Source organism: Planococcus citri, chromosome 5, assembly GCF_950023065.1.
Source record: "Planococcus citri chromosome 5, ihPlaCitr1.1, whole genome shotgun sequence".
NCBI classification, from domain to species: Eukaryota; Metazoa; Arthropoda; class Insecta; order Hemiptera; family Pseudococcidae; genus Planococcus; species Planococcus citri.
In genome coordinates, this window is record NC_088681.1 from 6,676,751 (window position 1) to 6,699,714 (window position 22,964).

Sequence of the window (22,964 nt, forward strand, 5' to 3'; positions counted from 1 at the left end):
ATATCGAAATATGAACTGGTGAAGCTTGCGATCAAGTGATCTACAGTAGACTCCCGATTATCCGACCTAATTGGGGGGGGGGGGGGGTAAGGTGTGTCGGATACCAAAAAAGTCGGATAATCCGAAATGGATGTTTTAAGCGTAGAAATTAAGTGCATAAGCTTGAGAAGACAATTTTTTATTCAGAAAATCAAGTTTTGGCTCAAAGCAGGAACAAAAATTCAAAAAAATGATGAATAAACAAAAATAATGTACTTTTGTACATGACAGACAATGAAATACTAACTCAAATTATAACTTTTTGAGATAAGTTGGATCAATTTCAAGGAAAATAACATCGTTAGAATACAAAATGCTGCATACTGCATCATTATTTACACTCCAAAATCAAAAATTAGGGGTTTTTTGGATTATCCGACCTTGGTGGGTCGGATAATGTGAAGTGTAAGTCGGATAAAATCGTACCGGATAACCCGAAAGTCGGATAATTCGGAGTCGGATAATTGGGAGTCTACTGTATTTCGTAATATGATCTGTGTTCTAGTTATACTGATAGAGGCATGCAGATGCACTCGGGTCCAGGAGTTATTATGTAAAACAACTGTCGATCCTTACTGTAAATCTCTTCATAAAGAGTAACATATATGGACCTTCCCACATCTGTGTATTGTTCCCTCTTCCCCGTGGTGATGTGCTATGCACTTTCTAAGGCATGAAATGCCATCTCTCCTTTCGAAATACTGTACAGGCCAGTATAATAATAAGCTTGAGTAAGTTGTTACTTTGTACTTGATGAATAAATGATACAATTAACAACTGAAGATGTTTCTTATTTCATAAGATAATTATTATTAGATGAATGTTTGTGTTGTAATACGTAAATACACTCAGTGTCTGAAAAGTAGGTAACGAGGCGGTAAGTCGCCAGGTATCTACGAATCTCTCAGTAGATAGGTACTGCTAGGCCTCTAGTAGGTAGCTAGCGCATGTGACGATCTTATACATGGAGATGTGCTTGTAAGAGTACATCGTAATGTGCAGAATCTATCTCCACAAACTCGACAGATTTAAGATCAAAAGAGCATGCAAAAATCCATCGCCACACAGAATTTCACGTACTAATGCGTATTTTTCGATTTTTCATGAATTTTTGAGAATAAAATTGAAGCCAATGATGAGAAAAAAATTGAAATTTCACTAAATTGATCTAAAACTCTGGGGATATTCCTTATTTTTGAGTGGTCAAATCGATAGGAAACTGTTTGAAATCGTTTTGAGCAGTTCTGGAACCTGCAGCATATTTTTTTAAATTTTAAATTTACACAATATCTCATCAAATGAATCGGTGAGAACAGAAAGGGGCTAAGTCCATTTTCGCACTTTTCGGGAATAACAAAAAACTGATTCATTTGAAAATCAAAAATTGTTGGTAAACATGCTTAAAGTCATTGAAAGAGAACCCCAAGACACAATTTTTAGCACTGTTTAGAAAAAAAAAATGTTCACGTGCGCCGGCGCTGTTGTTGCCTAAACAAATGGGACTTGGACCCTTTCTGCACCCAATCGCCAAAATTTCTCTTGAAATTGCTCTGGCACGAATGGGGCTTGATTCTACATCTAAGTACATCACTTGTACTGCTATCTCGTTTAAATTGACCAAAAACCCCTTGAGATATAAGAGTTTTCGCCGAAGTTGTTAATTTTTTCGTCTTTTTTCAGTACAGAGATGAACTTGAATTTCAAAAAATGGTCTTCTCAAAAATGTTAGTCATTTTTCAAGGAATTCAAAAAATTTTACAAAAAATTCATAAATGCGGATCCGACCTTTTTCTGCACCGAAATACCATTTTCCCGGCAGTTTTGTGAAAATCTGACATCATCTGTCGATCGGCCGTACATTGAAACCCCCCTATCCGTGAAAAAAAATTTCAGAAAATGTGACTTGGTCCCTTTCTGTTCTCACCGATTCAAATGGAGTTGGCGAAAATCCGAAATCCACGCTACACTCCAACTTGAACATGCTATCGAGTCGACTGCTTGCGGGCTTGCCATTTTGGAGCTTCTAGCGACTTTTTCAAAATTTTTGGAGCCTGAATGTTCTACAAAATTTTACCTGATGGAGTTGAATTTAATGTCAAAAATATGGTGTAAAGTGAATTTTATTTGTCTATGTACCTCAAACCGAGATGGAAGAGCAATTTTTCAAATTTTCAGAGAAGTATGATAGCGATAGACAAAAGTATGTTTCAGACTGGGATATGCTGATTTTGAAAAAAAATAACGGGTATCTTATCGACCACAAAGGTCCAATAAGTACGAGTAGATACCAGAAAGCTTCAAAGTTACTTGAAACCACCGCAGTCGCCTGCATAGCTTATGGAAATTAAAAATTTCAAATATCTACAGGAGGCGCCAAGAATTTTCAAAAAGTCGCTGGAGGATCCAAAATGACTTTTGCTTTCCAGGTCGATTTGGTTCAATTTTGATTTTTTCCCTCATTTTTGGCTTGATTTTCAAAATTTTACCAAAAATTTAAAAACACACTTTGTCACTTGGAATTTTGATTAGTGATGAATTTTTGCACGCTAGCTCCATCGATCTATCTCGTGCCCAGTTCTAAAACTTACGTGCAAGGCGCAAACATTCAAAACAATAAATCGACCATGGAGTTGATAGATTCTATGATCAACTCTAATTAGATTTTGATAACATCATTAATCGGATGAATTTGAAAAAAAAAAAAAAAACACCAAACATAGAATATCATTGTGTATTATTTTTTCCCCATACAAACTGAAGGACAAGTTGGGTGTCACCGTGTCAGTAAGGCGTTTACGCGCTTATCTCTAAAAATAAACTGAATTTAAGAAATGGGTAAAGTATCAAGTCAAGCTTTTTTCACGTTGAAAACAAAACAAAAACAAGCGAGGTCGGGGGGACCTGGCAACAGGGTTCCCCAGATTTGATAAAAATATCCTCTTCTTCGAGAATTTTCTATCTAGGTAACCAAAGTGATTAATTTTTGCTATGTACTTCTCTGTTCTGTTTTACATAACACTGAAATGAAATAAATCCAAATCCAAAATCGTTAATAAGATTTTTTTCAAAATTGAAAATTCAAATATTCCAAAGCCCGAAAGCAAAAATTTAAAAATCAATATTCAATTCGGACAATGACATCGAGTTTTTTGGGTACAATAGTTTTATTAAAATATCGGATCAAATAAATTTGAGCATTTGACATACACAAAGCATTGATAATAAATTATAAGTACCTACTGATAATAAAAAATAACGAGGAAATTTTCTTTCATTTCAACACTTTTATCATTCAATTTAATTTAAAATAAAAAAATTTTAAAAAGTAGAATTGGAATGTGCTGCTAATAGAAAAATTTATTGCATACACAGTAAAAATTGTTGGCTGATAAAACCGAAGTTGAAATGCTTGCTTTGTTGAAGAAACTGAAAGTGACTTGGCAAGTGGAAAGGTCTCTTATGTGTAACGTAATACGCTACACATAAGACACCTTTCTAAATAACGTGGCGCACTGAAGAATTCTTGAAAGCGATTTTAATTGGGACGTAGAATAGGTATGGAGCGCTAGTGTGCATATTGTTGAGTAGGTAACGAAAAGGTGAACAACAAACGTCGACAACCAATCACAACATTGTTTCATTCAGAAATAAATGGTTCCGATTATAGATTTACTTTATTTTTTAACATTCATCAGTAGTTATCAGTGATAATAAAATTATTATCACGTATCGGAGGTTTGTTGTTCACCTTTTCATGCCTTTTCGATTTCACCGCTAGAGTTCAGCCACTCCGCGTTCTACGTTCGAATAGGGTTCCCCTTGGTGGGGGAGCCCTAAAAATTTGAATGTTTACACATTTATATACAGTATGACACAAAAGTAGTGTTCGGTGGCATTTATTTCTAAGTGGAAAGAGCTAGAGAGATGAATGAAAAGGCGTTGAGTAGAGAAAAATAAGGGCTTTCGAAAGCAGCCTTGAAAATTTCAGGCCCATGCTCAGGGTGTCCACAAATTGAAAAACCGGTTTGGTCAAAAAATTCGAACTGGTTTTTATTGGCGCGATGTATTCTACACACTAAGGCGACAAAAACGTGATATGAATTTTTTGAAACCGGTTCGTTAATTTGCAACCAGTTAACCAAAAATACCCAAAAATTGAACATAGAGAAAAAAGTTTGAAACAAAAGTTGTAGAGCGTGAAAAATTACACAATTCTGTCTAATCACATTTTGAAACCGGTTCATTGGTTTGCATTTAGAAACCAGTTTTTGACAATCATCTAAAAATTGAAGATAGAGAAAAATGCTTGAAACAAAAGTTGTAGAGCGTGAAAAATTGAACCATTTTTGCTGATCGGATTTTGAAACCAGTTCATTAAATCGCAGCAAACCATCAAAAGTTACCTAAAAATTAGAGATCGAGAAAAAAGCTTGAAACAAAAGTTGTAGAGCGTGAAAAATTACATAACTCTGTCTAATCACATTTTGAAACCGGTTTATTGGTTAGCACTTAGCAACCAGTTTTTGACAATCACCGAAAAATTGAAGATAGAGAAAAATGCTTGAAACAAAAGTTGTAGAGCGTAAAAAATTGAACCATTTTCGCTGATCGGATTTTGAAACCAGTTTATTAAATCGCAGCAAACCATCAAAAGTTACCTGATTGTAAGTTAATTAGTCATTTTCAAAATCAGGTCAGCACAAATGGTTCAATTTTTCACGCTCTACAACTTTTATTTCAAGAATTTTTCTCTACCTTCACTTTTCAGGTGATTGTCTAAAACTGGTCGCTAAATGCGAACCAATGAACCGGTTTCAAAATTTGATTGAACTGAGTTGTTTAATTTTTCAAGCCCCACAACTTTTGTTTCAAGCTTTTTTATCAATCTCCAATTTTTAGGTAATTTTGATAACTGGTTGCAAATTAATGAACTGGTTTCAAAATCCGATCAGCAGAAATGGTTCAATTTTTCACGCTCTACAACTTTTGTTTCAAGCATTTTTCTCTATCTTCAATTTTTAGGTATTTTTTGTTAACCGGTTGCAAATTAACGAAACCGGTTTCAAAAAATTCATATCACGTTTTTGTCGCCTTAGTGTGTAGAATACATTGCGCCAATAAAAACCAGTTTGAAATTTTTGACCAAACCGGTTTTTCAATTTGTGGACACCCTGTGCATGGGCCTGAAATTTTCAAGGTTGCTTTTGAAAGCCCTTATTTTTCCCTACTCAACGCTCCTGCTTCATTCATCTCGCTAGCTCTTTCCCCTTAGAAATAAATGCCACCGAACACTACTTTTGTGTCATACTGTAGATGGTAGGTGCTTGGTACTCAATTATTGATATTTAAGTAGGTACATTAAGATGATATGTGATTGGCTAGGACATCCTTACAGCGGAATTTTTGCCGCAATGGGCACACTCAAAACGAGTACCCTCCACATGGATACTCTCGTGCGTAGCCCTTAACTGCGATCATGCTTGAATTGTTGGTTGCATATGCGGCATTTGAAAGGTTTCTCTTCACTATGCGTCCATTAGTGATCAGTAAGATGGCATTTTTGAGTAAAACCTTTGCTGCATGTTTCGCAAGAAAACGGCTTCACACCGGAATGTAGTATCGAGTGTCTATTGGAAGATTGTTTATGGGAAAACTTTATTCCGCAATCGGGGCACTCGAAATAAATTCGTATATGCGTGCGTTCGTGCTCCAATCTATTGTGATCATGCTTGAATAGTGCATCACAAATGCGGCATTTAAAGCGTTTCTCTTCACTATGCGTCAATTCGTGTCTTATAAAATCGTTTTTTTCATTAAATTGTTTGTCACAGGTTTGGCACTGAAACGGCTTCCAATGTTTCCGCTGCTGGTGTCTTGTCCAATCACGTTTGTAGGAAAACTTTGTACCACAAATATCGCTGCAGTAAGGCAATGAACCCTGCATCTGTACCATTGCCTACAAGAAACAAACATCATTTATCGTAAATGCCACATCTTCTTCTTTTGAATAATTGTGTTGCCAACTGCCTAGTCGCGCTCCATAAAAACCCAAGTGAAGCAAATATGTAAGCGATTGAAACGTAGATATAAGATATACGTGTCGTGTATTTCAAATTTCAGCTTTCTAGGTTCATTCAAGTGATGAAATTTTGATTTTTTTTCTCATTTTCAATGTGTATTTTTGATCTTTATAAACTCGTCAAAAATCGAAAAGAACACTTCAACTCTTGAAATTGGTGGGGGGGGGATAAATTTTTGCATGCTCTTTCGATGTAGCTTTATCCAGTTCAAAGAATTTTGTGTAAGTCATATTATGTTGGAAAGCAAAATCCGCGGTTTCGGCCAACCTGTCAATCAAAATAGCAGTCATGTTGTTGATCAGGCAAATGTTTTTTTTTGGCAGATTTGCTTTAAAAAGTTACTTGGAATGGAAGTTGCCTTTAAGAAAGTAGTTATCCCAGATGAATACATGAATGACGGTGGGGGGGAGGGGGTTGCAACTATTCTTCTTGCCGTGCACAGGACTAAGGAAGAATATTTTACAATTATATTGCCTATAATTGAATTTTACTACTAGCTATCGCCTAGGTATATATTTTTGATGTTAGTACGGTCGCTAAAAGTCAGACAAATTATGATAGAAGGAAGAGGAATATTTTCCTCGTGATTCGCAGAGATACGTAGGCTGGAGGGGGGACAAAAATCGTCTAAAATATAACGCGTAAGCTCCAGAAAATTTTCGTGAACTTGGCATTTTGCCCAAAGTCATTTTTGAAAACTTGACTGATAGAAATGCCCAGAAAATCGCAATAATGCAAACAAATCAATCCACTATCGAATTGGGACATTCTGTAATTCACTCTGATTTGCTTATGGTAACTTCATTAATCGATAGACCTCGAAAAAGAGATAAAACGCCAAGCATAAAATATCATCCTGTATTTTTTCCCATATAAATGGAAGCAATGAATGGCATTTACACGCCAATTTCTTAGAATAAACAGAATTTTAAAACTTGGTCAAGTTTCAAGTCGAGTTTTTTTTCTCGTTGAAAAAAAAAACAAATTTGAATCTGTACACATTTGAATAGGTAGTCAATCACTGAAATTTAAGTACATTTAGATATGTGATTGGCTAGGGTGCTCTTCCAGCGGAATTTGTAGCCGCAATGGGCACACTCAAAACGAGGGCCCTCCACATGGATCCTTTCGTGCGTTGTCCTATTGCGATTATGCTTGAATTGTTGGTTGCATATGCGGCATTTGAAGGGTTTCTCTTCGCTATGCGTCCGTTGGTGCGTAGTAAGATCGGCTTTTCGAACAAAACGTTTGCTGCACGTTTGACAAGAAAACGGTTTCACACCGGAATGTACTCTCAAATGTGCATTGAGTGTATGTTTATAGGAAAACTTTTTTCCGCAATCAAGGCACTCGAAACAAGCTCCTCGCACATGCGCGCGTTCGTGCGCCAATTTATGCTTATTGTGCATGAATCGTGCGTCACAAATGCTGCATTTGTAGCGTTTCTTTTCATTATGTGTTAATTCATGTGCAATAAAATCACTTTCATAGACGAACTGTTTGTCACAGACTTTGCAGTGAAACGGCTTCGAATGTTCATGCTGATGTCTTGCCCAATCATGTTCGTAGGAAAACTTTGTACCACAAATATCGCAGCAGTAAGGTAATGAATCCTGCATCTGTTCCTCTGCCTACAGGAAAAAAAGACCACATCGCAAATTGAGATGTTCGTTTCTTCTAAATAATTGAATTTCCTACTAGTTAAGCCCTATAAATATCACAATAAAACAAATACAGAATACCCATTGATACAGAGTACTCCCAAAAAAGTTATATGTTTAATATTTAGTTTGATAACATAACAGTAATGATAGCTCAAGATTGGTCGTTGAATTAGGATGATGACAATGCATCTATTTCACGTTGCCAACGTGTATTTTTGACAAAAAAAAAAAAAAAAAAAACAAAAAAAACTATGACCTTGTAGAGCATGGGATAACTATGTACTTATCCTACTTTTAAGAGGAAAACACATAATATACTAAACACTCGAAAAATTGTTCGTTTCATCAAAAAGTAAATTGTGTGGTGTCCCATATGTGACCCGCTCTGACAAAACCAACCATTTCGACAAAATTTCAAAAAATGTTTTTTTCTCAAAAATCTGATCTTTTAACCCTTAAAACTCATTTTAAACATCATTATTTTGGACACTTTTTTTTTGTCGAAACGGTCGGTTTTGTCAGAGCGGGTCACATATATTGGTCCTTTTTCTACCGATTTCTGTATATCTATCTAAGTAAATCACCTTAAGAAACATTTTAAAGCGAACTTAGTTCAGTCATTTTAGATGAAATGAGAGAATTTATTCGGACTAATTCCTACAAAAGGTTTTTTTGCGGGATACTGTAGTGGAAGGGGTCCTATTTAACATACTAAAAGTCCCACCCCGTACCCCGCGTGCGTCGCGTGCTAGAGCGTGAAAAGTGTCCCGCCGCGGCGTTTTTTGCGATTTTCTCGCGAGGGTTTGATTTTACGTCGAAAATGGCATTATTTTTGTGTTCTACGTCAAATTTCCGATCTATTGATATATCAACTGCCCTTCTACCCCCAAGGGGGGTGGGGCCAGAACCATTCAAATGAGAGGGGTTTTCTAAAAAAAAACAAAAAAGCTATCGGCGCATATGGGGGATGAAATGGTCCCGGAGAGTGTTCGAGTTGATACTAGCATGGAAGGTGGGTACCATCGAGAAACTTCCGCGTGAAAAATTTCAGATCCACGCCCCCTCCCCTTTTTGGGGAGCCCCCCTTTTCTGAAATTTCAATAACACTTTTCTCAGCCCCATTTCAACCGATTTTGAAAATTTTTCAGTATGTTATGTATATCCTTAGTAAGTATCCCCACAAAAATTTTAAACACCCTCCCCTCATATTTACCCCTCAAAATGGCGTTTTTTTATATTTTTTATGCCTATTAACAATCAATATTGCGAGGTAAAATTTTGGAAACACGTTTTTTGGATGTATTTTCGGCCCCCAAACATCATATACTGTTTTAGAAATTTTTGCTTTGGTGCGCCGTGGTGAAAAATTGGATGAATGTGTTTTAGGGGGGTAGGGGGTGAAATGGGAATTTTGAAAAAAATAACTATTAACGAGTAGGGTGTCGTTTTCATATGATTCGATACCGCTGAGAACGAATATGACTTCAGATTGTCTGCTACACTCACCTAGCCCCCTCCAGAGCCCCTCAGCCCCCCTCAATTTTCACTATTTTGGAAATAAAGTTATTTTGATGTCGTTTTCATATGATTCGATACCACCGAGCACGAATATGGCTTCACATTTTTTGCTGCACTCACCTAGCTCTCTCCACAGCCCTCAGCCCGACCTCAATTTTCACTATCTTTAAAATAGTTACATCAGAGTGAAGTTTTTCAAGGTCACACTCACTAGAAGGATGTTACAATTAAATGAAACCTGTAGAATAAGTGTGTATAATAATGAAATCAAAAAAATTCCAAGTTACATTAATCTCAATATTTAAAATTTTAGGCATCGGCGACGAGTTTTAGTTTTCTGAACACCACCTGCACTCCGTTATACAAGTTAGAACGTGATGTTTATCCCCTCCGTTGAGTGTGACCTTGAAAAACGTCATCCAAACATGGAAATGACGAAATAAAAACGAAAATATGCATCATGTTGAGTGCAGCTATGTACCATGGAATAAGAAAATGAATGTGCACCGCGATAGAAACTGCCATATAAAAATTACGATTTTTGGGAGATTAAATTGCGTTTTTTTCAAAAACATGATAAGAACCATTCTTATAGGAAATTATATGAGAACATTTTTTGTATAACAACTTTGTCGAAAAACGCGATATTTCGCGAGATAATCAAAATATGAAAATGACTTTATTTCCAAAATAATGAAAATTGAGGGGGTTGAGGGGCTCTGGAGTAGGCTAGGAGAGTGTAGCAGAAAATTCGAAGTCATATTCGTGCTCGGTGGTATCGAATCATATGAAAACGACACCAATTTCATCAAAATAACTTTATTTCCAAAATAGTGAAAATTGAGGGGGGCTGAGGGGCTCTGGAGGGGGCTAGGTGAGTGTAGCAGACAATCTGAAGTCATATTCGTTCTCAGCGGTATCGAATCATATGAAAACGACACCCTACTCGTTAATAGTTATTTTTTTCAAAATTCCCATTTCACCCCCTACCCCCCTAAAACACATTCATCCAATTTTTCACCACGGCGCACCAAAGCAAAAATTTCTAAAACAGTATATGATGTTTGGGGGCCGAAAATACATCCAAAAAACGTGTTTCCAAAATTTTACCTCGCAATATTGATTGTTAATAGGCATAAAAAATATAAAAAAACGCCATTTTGAGGGGTAAATATGAGGGGAGGGTGTTTAAAATTTTTGTGAGGATACTTACTAAGGATATACATAACATACTGAAAAATTTTCAAAATCGGTTGAAATGGGGCTGAGAAAAGTGTTATTGAAATTTCAGAAAAGGGGGGCTCCCCAAAAAGGGGAGGGGGCGTGGATCTGAAATTTTTCACGCGGAAGTTTCTCGATGGTACCCACCTTCCATGCTGGTATCAACTCGAACACTCTCCGGGACCATTTCATCCCCCATATGCGCCGATAGCTTTTTTGTTTTTTTTAGAAAACCCCTCTCATTTGAATGGTTCTGGCCCCACCCCCCTTGGGGGTAGAAGGGCAGTTGATATATCAATAGATCGGAAATTTGACGTAGAACACAAAAATAATGCCATTTTCGACGTAAAATCAAACCCTCGCGAGAAAATCGCAAAAAACGCCGCGGCGGGACACTTTTCACGCTCTAGCACGCGACGCACGCGGGGTACGGGGTGGGACTTTTAGTATGTTAAATAGGACCCCTTCCACTACAGTATCCCGCAAAAAAACCTTTTGTAGGATTTAGTCCGAATAAAAAATTTAAAATGACTGTACTAAACTTGCCAAAAAAAAAAAAAAAAAAAAAAGAGGCCTCCTAACAAAATGAAGGTCATTTTCATTCACAGGTCAACCTAAATCGCAGATTTTTCTTTCCAAATTTGAAAGACTGGGATATGCAGATTTTGAAAAAAAAATAATGAGTAGATAGATATCTTATCGACCACAAAGATCGAAAAAGTAGATACCAGAAAGCTTCAAAACTATTTGAAACCACCAGCAGTCGACTGCATAGCAGTTTTCAGGATAGAGATGTGCACTTTTCAGAAAAGTAATTTTGGTGAAATGAAAAGTGAAAAGTTCATTTGAAAAGTGTGAAAAGTTGTGAAAGGTGTGAAAAGTAAATCGTGTGAATCTCATATTACAGCTCTCTGTAAGAGCTTCAAATTGATGTATTTTTTGACTATCAAAACACACAAAAAACAAAATCTTTTTTTTTCACCTTAGTGGTAGTTTTGAGCCTTTCTAGAGCCTCTGACATTTTTGGGTTTTTCAGTTTTGAAAAAATGTTGTGAAAAATATCAAAAATGGGCGCTAAATTGCGAAGGTGGAAGTGTGGAGAGAGTGAAACTTGATATTTGACTAAATTTATTCTACACTCCAATTTTAACACCCTTGAAGACGACTTCAGGTGGGTTCAAGTAATTTTAGTGCCTCCAGCAACTTTTTGTGAAAATTACTGGAGCCTCCAGCAGATTTTTGAAACTTCAAATTTTCACAAAATTTCATCAAATGGAGATGGAAAGCTGAAATTTACTCTACACTCCAATTTTAACACCCTCTGGAGACGACTTCAGGTGGGTTCAAGTCATTTTAGGGCCTCCAGTGACTTTTTTGAAAATTACTGGAGCCTCCAATAGATTTTTGAAACTTCAAATTTCCCCATCATTAATTTATCAAATAGAGCTGGCCAGCTGAAATTTACTTCGCAGACTACGTGGTGGTTTCAAATGATTTTGAAGCTTCCAGCTACTTTTAGGAAATTTAAATTTTACAAAAAAACGTCATACAACCTTTCAAAAAGTTGCAGGAGGCTCCAAAACGACTTGAAATTCACCAGCAATCAACTTCGTAACGTATTAAAATTAGTTTGCAGAATGAATTTCGACTCTCCATCTTAGTTTGATGAAATGTTGGGGAAATTTCAAGTTTCAAAAATGTACGGGGGGTTCAAGTAATTTTAGGGCCTACAGCGACTTTTTTTGAAAATTACTGGAGCCTCCTGCCAAAAAAAAAGTTGAAATCGCAAAAATTCCAAAAAAAATAAATTGACTCCAGCTGCTTAAAAACACGATCTGGTATAAAATTTTAATTTTTTCCACATTTTTAGCCTAAATTTGATTTTTTTAAATTCATCAAAAATCTAAAAAAACTCAATTCAGCACTTGAAATTTTGGGTAATGATGAATTTTTGCATGCTCTTCAATCTAACCTGTCAACCAAAATGGCCGCCATTTCATTAGTGGGGGCCATCTTTTTTTTTTGGCAAGTTTGCTTTGAAATGTTCTTTAGGATGTCTTCTTTAAGAAAAAAGTTGTTCTAGTGGATCGGTGGGAGTGGGAGTGGGAGTGGGGGTGCAATTATTCCTATGATCATATGCTGGATTAAGTCATGAAATTTCATACTTTTGAAGGTAGAGTAGGAGTGTAGTAAGGGGATATTTACGCTGCGCCATAATAATATCAATTTAAATTTAAAAAAAAAATATTTTCATCATTAGCTAAGTATTTGCGGAGATGTGCTAAAGGTGCAGAGAAAAAAATTGTCCAAAAAATAATGCGTCAACTCCAGAAAATTTATGTAAATTAGCATTTTGCGCGAAGCCATTTTTGAGAACTTACATAACTGATTCATTCAGAAAATCGCAAAAAGTTGAAACAAATAAACCGACTATTGAATTGAGGGATGTTGTAATTCACTCTGATTTGATTTCGGTATCTTCATTAATCGACAGACTTTGAAAAAGCAAAAAAACGCCAAACATTAAAATATCATCGTGTATTTCTTCCCAAATAAGTTGAAGCACAAGTCGGAAGTCAATTAACAATTAGGCATTTAATAGGCGCCAATCTCTAAGAATAAACTGAAATTAAAGAAATCGTTCAAGCATCAAGTCAAGCTGTTTTCTTCACGTTGACCAAAAAAAAAAAACAACAGAAAACATTAATATACCAAATTTGAATCTATACACATTCAGATAGGTATCTATCTATTCAATTATTGAAATTTATATGCACATTTAGATGCTATGTGATTAGCTAGGGTGCTCTTCCAGCGGAATTTGTTTCCGCAATGGGCACACTCAAAACGAGGGCCCTCCACATGCATACGTTCGTGCCTTGCCTTACTCCCTTGCTGACTGAATTGTTTGTTGCATATGCGGCATTTGAAGGGTTTCTCTTTAGTATGCGTCCGTAGGTGCACAGTAAGTTCGCCTTTTTGAGCAAAACTTTTGCTACACGTTTGGCAAGAAAACGGTTTCACACCGGAATGTACTCTCAGGTGTCTAATGAGATCATGTTTACGGGATAACTTTTTCCCGCAAACATCGCATTCAAAACGGGCTCCTTCCACATGCACGCGTTCGTGCGCCATTTTATTGACGTTGTACTTGAATTGTGCATCACAAATGCGGCATTTGAAGGGTTTCTCTTCACTATGTGTGAATCGATGTTTAATAAAACGGATTTTATCAGCAAATTGTTTGTCACAGACTTGGCAGTAAAACGGCTTCGCATGTTCTTCCTGGTGTCTCGTCCAATCACGTTTATAAGAAAACTTTGTGCCACAAATATCGCAGCAGTAAGAGAATGAATCCCACATCTGTATCTTTGCCTACAGGAAAAAAGATCATACCGCAAATGATACATTCTTTTCTTTTGAATAATTGTGTATACAATTACGACTTAAGTAGGTATATATAGGGTGCCCAAATGGCAAACATACAGAAAACTCCACCAAAAAAGTTTTATGTTCAATATTTCGATTGGTCACAGTGAATAACAGGGGTGATGACAACACCCCTATTTCACGTTGCCAATCTGTATTTCTTTCAAAAAAACTTTCTTTAGGGTACTCGATATTTCTGAGGACCCTGTAGGCCGACTTATTTTTACTAGGCGAGGAAAAAACATTCCTACACACTCGAAAAAATATTCATTTCATCAAGAAGTAAATTCTTTGGTGGCGCTATTGGCTCTTTTCCTACCTATTTCTGTGTATTATCTACTTACATCAAAATTACTACATACAGAAGTTGAATGATGAGTAGTTTTACATATACGAGTAAAATTTCCGAGGAACTGTTCACTGCAGTGTTAATCAACTGCCAACGAAACGTGCTTCATTTGCGAAGCTTAACCCAATACACATAATGACATAAAGTATACCGAGTATTTTCAGTGAAGGTGCCTCCAGACTGTGGAGTGCTGAGTTATTATTTTAGAGATTGACCAATTAACAGCCATGAGATACTGTTACCAGCTCACATCTTGTGTGCAGGCACTTTCACTTTTCAACAAAATTTCCATCAAATTTTCATCTTTGCTCAAAATTGAAAGCGTTCGAATGAACCTAATGTAGGTAATTAGGATTGATCTCAAAAAACTAAAAAAACTAAAAAAACAATTTTAGGGGATTTCACATCGACTTCTGAGGTACCTAAATTGTAAGTTACTCAACAATTTTGCGCCAGTATCGTAAAATGTAAATACGCCCCCCCCCCCTCCAGAAACCCTAAAAAAATTAATTTTTCGCTCGCAAAGGCCGCACCCTGCACCCTGGCGTAAAAATACATTTTTTTTTTTTATGGTATATTGTATGTTGATTTCAACCTCCCCCCCCCGCCCTAGAAGGGGTGTCAAGTTACGCTACTGTTTTGCGCGAAGAATATTTTGAAACCTCAACTGATTTGTCCGGAAAATCACAAAAATTCAAAAACATTAATCGACTACATGAATTGAGAAATTCCGTAAATCACTCAGATTTGATTTTGGTAACTTCATTAATCGGCTGATTTTCAAAAAAGTTAAAAAACGCCCAACATGAAATACCGTCGTGTATTTTTTTCCCACGTACTTGAGTAGAAGCACAAGGCGGATGTTAATTAGACATTTAATACCTACGCGGCAATCTCTAAGAATAAACTGAATTCAAGAAATCGTTCAAGTATCAAGTAAAGTCTTTTTCAAATTGAAAAATAAAAACAAAAACAGAAAGAGAACAATTTTAATCTTCATCTCAAGTAGGTATTGATATTCGTTGACTAAGGTGCGCTTATCAAGGAATTTGTTGCCGCAATGGGCACACTCAAAACGAGGGTACTTATATTTTTTCCCATAAGTATGTAAGCTGAAGCACAAGTAAGTCGTCAATAAAGCATTTACGCGCAAATCTCTAAGAATAAACTAAGGTTACAAAATCTGTCCAGTTTTAGATCAAGTTTTTCTCGCGTTGAAAATAAAAACAAAACAAAACCAAATTTAAATCTGTACACATTTAGATAGGTAGTCAATTATTGAAATTCAAGTACATTTGGATGCTATGTGCTTGGCTAGCATGTCCTTACGGGGGAATTTCTTGCCGCAATGGGCACACTCAAAACGAGGACCTTCAGTATGGATACGTTCGTGCTTTGACCAACTTTGACTATGCTTAAATTGTTGGTTGCATATGCGGCATTTGAAGGGTTTCTCTTTTGTATGCGTCCGTTGGTGAACAGTAAGATTGCCTTTTTCGGCAAATGTTTTGCCGCACGTTTGGCAAGAAAACGGTTTCACGCCGGAATGTATTCTCTGGTGTCTAATGAGATCATGTTTTTGGGTAAACTTTTTTCCGCAAACAGCGCATTCAAAACGGGCTCCTTCCACATGCACGCGTTCGTGCCTCAATTTATGCTGATTTAGCTGGAATCGTGTATCACAAATGCGGCATTTGAACGGTTTCTCTTCACTATGTGTGCATCGATGTCTAATAAAATGGCTTTTATTGGTAAACTGTTTGTCACAGACTTGGCAGTGAAACGGCTTCGTATGTTGTCGCTGCTGATGTCTTGTCCAATCACCTTTGTAGGAAAACTTTGTACCACAAATATCGCAGCAGTAAGGCAATGAATCCTGAATTTCTTCCTCTGCCTACAGGAAAAAAAGATCATATCGCAAATTGAGAGGTTCGATCTTTTCTTCTAAATAATTGAGTTGCCAACTAATCATGTTGCATGACTACGAAAATGAAGCATTTATACAGAATGCGCAAAAATACCAAGCACCGCAAAAAAAGGATTCGGGTTAATATTTAGTTTGGTAACACAGTCACTAGTGAATAACAGTAATGATAGCACACGATTGGTTGTTGGATTAAGGTGATGAGAATGCATGTATAGATTCTCACGTTGCAAACATGTATTTTTGACAAAAAAAAAAAAAAAAACACTATGACCCAGTACTTAGACCATCCTATTTTTACGAGGAAAAAGCATAGTATCCTATACACTCGAAAAAATGTTCATTTCATCAAAAAGTAAATCGTGTGGTGGCGCCATTCCAAAATGGATTCCCACAAAATTTTTGGAACTGGACAAAGCTAGATGAAAAAAGCATTGAAAAATTTATCATCAGCCAAAATTTCAAGAGTTAATTGTTAAATCAATGGCTTTCTCGATTTTTGATGAATTTAATAAAATCAAATTTAAGCCAAAAATGAGAAAAAAATCAAAATTCTACCAACTTGACCTAGAACGTTGACATTTAGGATATACCCCATTTTCGACCAGCCTAATCAGTTGAAAACGGTTTGAAACCGTGTTGGGAAATTCTGGAGCCTCCAGCAAATTTTTAAGAAACTTGAAATTTCGACAAAATCTCATCAAATCAAGTTGGAAAGCAGAAATAATTCATTCTGTAAACTAATTTCAACACGCCACGAAGTCGACTACCGTTTCTAATCGATAGGGAATATCCCAAATTCAACTTGAAAGGCCAATTAAGTGAAATTTTGATTTTTTTCTCGTTTTCAGCCTGAATTTTGATTTACAAAAATTCGCCAAAACTCGAAAAATTCAATTCAGCATTTGAAATTTTGGCTGGTGATTAATTTTTGCATGCTCTTTCAATGTAGCGTTGTCCAGTTCAAAAAATTTCGTGCGAATCCTATGTTGGAAAGAAACATCAGCGATTTCGGCTGATCTGTCAACCAAAATGGACGCCATTTTGTTAATGGAGTCAACAGAGGAGAAGAAGCTTGGGAAATATGGCTTTAACAGCGGTCGAGTCCAACGGCCTACTCACGCTGGAGGAAGTCAAGGAAGACATATTTCTACAAGGACCCTCCTTTGCACTGGCACACTGTGTCAGCCAAGACCTCAGAATGTCTGCTAGGATAGCGAGGGACTTCATCCGCCACTTTGGAGGTAGAGAGATGCTGCTGACCCAACCACACAATGTGGGGGAAGTGGCTACTCTGAAGTGTAAAATCGAAGGAATAGTGAGCCAGGGTCACAATATAATATTCTGCATCATCACAAAAATTCATTACTATGACAAACCAACATATAAGGACTTCTCCCTTGGCATCCAAAATCTTGCCAGAGAATGTACCAGAAGAAAAATCAGAAAACTCGCTATCCCACGGATTGGATGAGGGCTGGACCACCTTGACTGGGGCCAGGTACGGTCAATCATCGTGAGAGAGTTCAGGGAGATACCTATCAACATCAAGGTATGTAACTGGACCTCCCCCCAACACCCGCTCCAAAACTAATTAATAGCACTAGTAAATAGACTATATAACAGTGTAACAAATTAGCAAATATTATCCCCAAATATAACTTATTTAATTTAATATATATAGTACAATGTATGTATATTGTAGCACTACCCAGTACCCTAAGCTGAAGGATGGAAGAAACCTAATGTGCCCTGGTCTACAGAAAGGTACCTGACGTCGGAAACGTACTTTCTGAGAAATACGCGCCTTAAAGTTTATGTACCCGTTTTGCGCATGCGTTCAAATTCTCACATTCTTTTTCATCCAGTTTCTTACTTCTCTTTGCTCTCCACCTCTCTTTAGACCTCCCACTATGCAGGGTTGCTTTTTCAAGAAATATTTCATCACTTTTTTCAAGAGAATTTTAGTAAACAGATGATTTTTCACGCTATTTGCATGGTCGCGCGCATTTGCGCGAGGGGGATAATTTTCATTGTTGTTTGGCAACATTGGCAACTGGTATACTATTCATAATCGCTCAAATTGAGAAATGCTGTGGTAGCCGCTAGGCACTGATGGTGGATTTTCACGCAGGAGGTACCTGGTTCAAATCGCTCCACCAGCACAGATTTAAAAAAAAAAATTTTTTTCAATCTTTATTTTTACGAGTTGATTTTTGACAGAAACTGTAATTTAATTCATTTTTATCACTTTTGAACATGAATATCAAATTTTTATGCAGAATTTAAATTATCAAAATGATTTCAATTTTTTTTTTAAATTTAGCAAATTTTACTGTTTTTCAAAACGTTGCTACAGCTATACCGTTAGAAATTTTGAAAAAAAAATTACTGTAGGTGAAAGTCCTATCCTCTAAGAAAATTTTGATGTGTTTGAATCAAAAAAAAAAAAAGTTCTAAAGCTCACAAAAGCTGACTGAAAAAAAAACATGAGAAAATTTCCAGTGTTTTAGTTTTCCGCATTTACCGGACAAACTGTGCATCCTAGTGAAAATCTGATGACAGTGATCTCAAAGAGAATTGAATTCTCTACAATTTCGTTTACGAGAAATTTTCGTAGGACGCTTACTTTCAAAATTGTGGGCCTTTGAAGTTAGAGTGACGAAAAGTTGAAATTTTGAAATTTGAGTTATGAAAAGTTTGAGAACTTCAAAGACATACTGTTTTGAAACTAAGCGTCCTACAAAAATTTCACGTAAACGAAATTGTAGAGAATGTAATTCTCTTTGAGATTACTCTCATCAGATTTTCTCTAGGACGCACAGTTTGTCCAGTAAATGCGGAAAACTAAAACACTGGAAATTTTCTCTTGTTTTTTTCAGTCAACTTTCGTGAGCTTTTGTGAGCTATTGAAAAATTTTTTTTTTGGTTCAAACACACCAAAATTGTCTTAAAGGATAGGGCTTTCACCCACATTAATTTTTTTTTTCAAAATTTTTAGCGGTATAGCTGTAGCAACGTTTTGAAAAACAGTGAAATTTTGCGATTTTTGCTGTTGTACCACAATAATTTGCCCCCTACACACCCTCGTTTTCGCGATTTTTGAAGATGAAAGGAAAATGTCTGCGATTTGCGATCTGTCTCATTGGAAACAGCGTTAAATTTCATATAAAAATAGTACCTTTCCGTAGACTGGGGCACCGGTATGTGTCCATCCTCAGCATTCAAAATTACTCCCACTTTATGTACTATGTAAGGTGGGACCGAGTGTTCCCACTTTCACACATAAGAAATTATATCCTTTTGGACAATCCTGCTCTAGGAGATCTCTTTCTGAGGTAGTTAAGAATACAGTGGTGCCCAGAGACCTCCTAGGCCTACCCCTAAATGGGAGATGGGTCGAGGGGGGGGGAATGGGCTACATCCTAGGGTGACCAGTCCCTCAACCCCGAAGTGGTGGGAGCGATTCTGGGATACTGCCTAGGAGCTCCGGGCCTTTGGCCTGGTGCTGGGGGGGGGGGGGGTGCGTCAGCAGTCCCAACCAAAACTGGGGCCCCGCACTCACCGCGGCTCCAGGACCACTGGGTGGCCGAGCCGTTCCCTCCCCCTCCTAGTTTTAAGCAAAATTGAAACACTCTCAATCTTGTCTTAGTTTAAGTTGTACATAGTTTTTATAGCTGAATTTTAGTATTAAGTTTGTCATTTAGTATTAGAATTTACACCACCCTCCCCTTAAACTTAAGATTGTACTGGTATTATTCCTGCAGACCCCAGGGATAAGTAATTATAAGATGTAAATAATATTCATAAATAAACCCTTTTCTTTTTTTTGAAAAAAAAGAGGACCGCGGGGGCCCGTTAAATTATTCACATTATCATATTATGAAAAGAACATTTTAAAATTTTATTACCTATTACCTACCTACCTACCAGCTACCTATCACCTATATTTTTTGATGTTAGTAAACGTCGCTGCTCAGTATAAGTCTGACAAATCATGAAACTTGATACTTTTAAACTTAAAGGAAGAATAGGAGTGGTAAGGAGATATTTGCGCCATAATAATATCGATTGACATTGTTTCAAAAAATATTTTCCTCATTATTTGCGGAGATGGGCTAAAGGTGGGACAAAAATTGTCCAAAAAATAATGCGTCAACTCCAGAAAATTTATGTTAAATTTGCATTTTGCGTGAAGTCATTTTTGAGAACATGACTGCTTTATTCGGAAAATCGCAAAAATTCCCAAAAAATAAATCGACTATTGAATTGAGAGATGCTGTAATTCACTCGGATTTGATTTCGATAACTTGATTAATCGACAGTCTTTGAAAAAGGAAAAAAACGCCAAACATTAAAATACCTTCGTGTATTTCTTTCCATATAAGTAGAAGCACAAGTCGGATGTCAATTAGGCATTACGTTACCTTAATGCCAAATCCGAGTATGTCCAAAATTTTCAATTTTTTGATTTTGGTATCACTTAAAAGCTGACGCTCAGCCGAATCTAGTGAAATAAATAATAAACCTTATAATTATTATGAAAATGTAAAAAAATTGAATTTAAATAAATTTTAAACATTGAGTATGTCCATTTAGAAGCTAAAAGCGAGTATGTCCATTGAGTATGTCCATTAAAAATAAAACCATCAATGATTGTGTTCCAGCTTGTTTATCATCTCGTAGGCCAGACAACTGGTTTCATAGGTCAGGGTAAATAAATTAGTACCTAATCCGCATTACAAAATATTCTAAACAGAATTCAATGAACTCATTGTGACTGCATGATAACAGTGATAACACAGTTGACCACCTTCCGTAATTTTGATCTTCGAGAGCTTTCAAACGGTTGAAGGAACAGCTTTCGATAAACAACCATTTTAAAGAGGATAAAATTACGAACATTTTGATACATTAAAATACCTATGTGTCCACTCAAAACGTTCAGTAATTTCAGTTTGAAGTTCAATACTTGCAGCTTGCAGCTCTTTTTCGCAACTTCAAACTTCGAAAACTTTTGAACGGTTGCATGTAGAGCTTTCGGTAACAGCTCATTTTTAAGAGGATGAAAATCCGAACATTTTGCTGTATTAAAATACCTATGTGTCCTCTGAACATTTCGAGTATTTTTAGTTTAAAGATGACGTACGTAGTATGCAAAAATCAGTAAAATAGAAGTACTCATTAAATCGTTAATTTTACGCGAAATGATAAAAATTCAACACCAATCGAATAAGAATTTCATTGTCTTTAATTTAAGACTGCATAACAGTTCACCCATACCCGAAATTCATAAGAAATTTGGGACATACTCGGATTTCAATTCGTAACAACATGGACATATAGAATCAAAACCTGAGTATGTCCATCACTGCTTGAAAAACATTTAATTACACGTACTAAATTGAGAAATTTTACAAATGTAGCTCAGACAATCTTTTCATAAGAGATTGAGCTATCATACTTCAAAATTTTACTACTTCATATCCCCTCCATTTGTTTTTATCATCTTTCAAACTTTCAATTTCCTCTCCTGAAAAATTCACGTTCTTGGACATACTCGGATTTGGCATTAAGGTAACGATTTGATAGGCGCCAATCTCTAAGAATAAACTAAATTAAAGAAATCGCTCAAGTATTAAGTCAAGTTTTTGTCACGTTGATTTTTAAAAAAAAAACAAAGAAAAAACAAAGTATCTGTATACATTCAGATTAACTGTTCAATTATTGATATTTAAGTAGGTACATTTAGATATGTGATTGGCTAAGGTGAGCTTCTTACGGTATTTGCTGCCGCAATGGGCACACTCAAAACGAGGGCCCTCCACATGCATACGTTCGTGCCTTGCCCTGCTGCAATCATGCTTGAATTTTTGCTTGCAAATGCGGCATTTGAAGGGTTTCTCTTTAGTATGCGTCCGTTGGTGCATAGTAAGTTCGCTTTTTTGAGCAAAACTTTTGCTACACGTTTGACAAGAAAACAGTTTCACACCGGAATGTACTCTCAGGTGTCTAATGAGACTTTCTTTATAGGAAAACTTGTTTCCACAAACAGCGCATTCGAAACAAGCTCCTTCCATGTGCACACGTCCGTGCCTCAATCGAGTGTATTTGTGCTTAAATCGTGCGTCGCAAATGCTGCATTTGAAGGGTTTCTCTTTGCTATGCGTCCGTTGGTGATCAGTAAGATAATCTTTTCGAGTAAAAGTTTTGCTACACGTTTGACAAGAAAATGGTCTCACACCGGAATGTACTCTCAGGTGTCTAATGAGATTTTCTTTTTGGGAAAACTTTTTCCCGCAATCAGCGCACTCAAAACCAGGTCTTTCAGCATGCAAGCGTTCGTGCTTCAATTTATTGCTTGGGTAGTTGAATCCTGCGTCACAAGTGCTGCATTTGTAGCGTTTCTTTTCACTATGTGTCAATCGATGCGCAATTAAATTGCTTTTGGAAGCAAACTGTTTGTCGCAGCTTTGGCAGTGAAACGACTTCGAATGTTCTTGCTGCTGATGTCTTGCCCAATCACGTTTGTAGGAAAACTTTTTACCACAAATATCGCAGCAGTAAGGCAGTGAATCCCGCATCTCTTCCTTCACCTACAGGAAAAAAGATCATATCGCAAATGACACGTCTTTTTCTTTTGAATAATTGAACTATGCCTCATAAATACCAAAATGAAGTACATGAGTGCGCAAGAACACTAAGTACCCCCTTGAAAAGTTGTATGTGTAATATTCATT

General features: G+C 36.6%; 1 protein-coding gene across 12 annotated transcripts in view; it reads right to left on the minus strand.

Moving 5' to 3' along the window:
• Positions 1–22,964, minus strand: part of LOC135849082 (zinc finger protein 436-like) — a 61,369-nt gene that overhangs the window by 32,430 nt on the left and 5,975 nt on the right. The window contains exon 10 of one of the 12 annotated variants that reach the window (XM_065369254.1): positions 5,309–5,995. The exons of 9 other annotated variants lie outside the window; for them this stretch is intronic. In XM_065369254.1, the coding sequence (XP_065225326.1) occupies positions 5,576–5,995 (420 nt within the window). In that variant the 3' untranslated portion in view covers positions 5,309–5,575. Of the gene's footprint in view, positions 1–5,308; positions 5,996–6,963; positions 7,751–13,044; positions 13,898–22,964 lie in introns of those variants that run through there. 2 more of the 12 variants (XM_065369253.1, XM_065369247.1) reach the window with 2 other exon arrangements.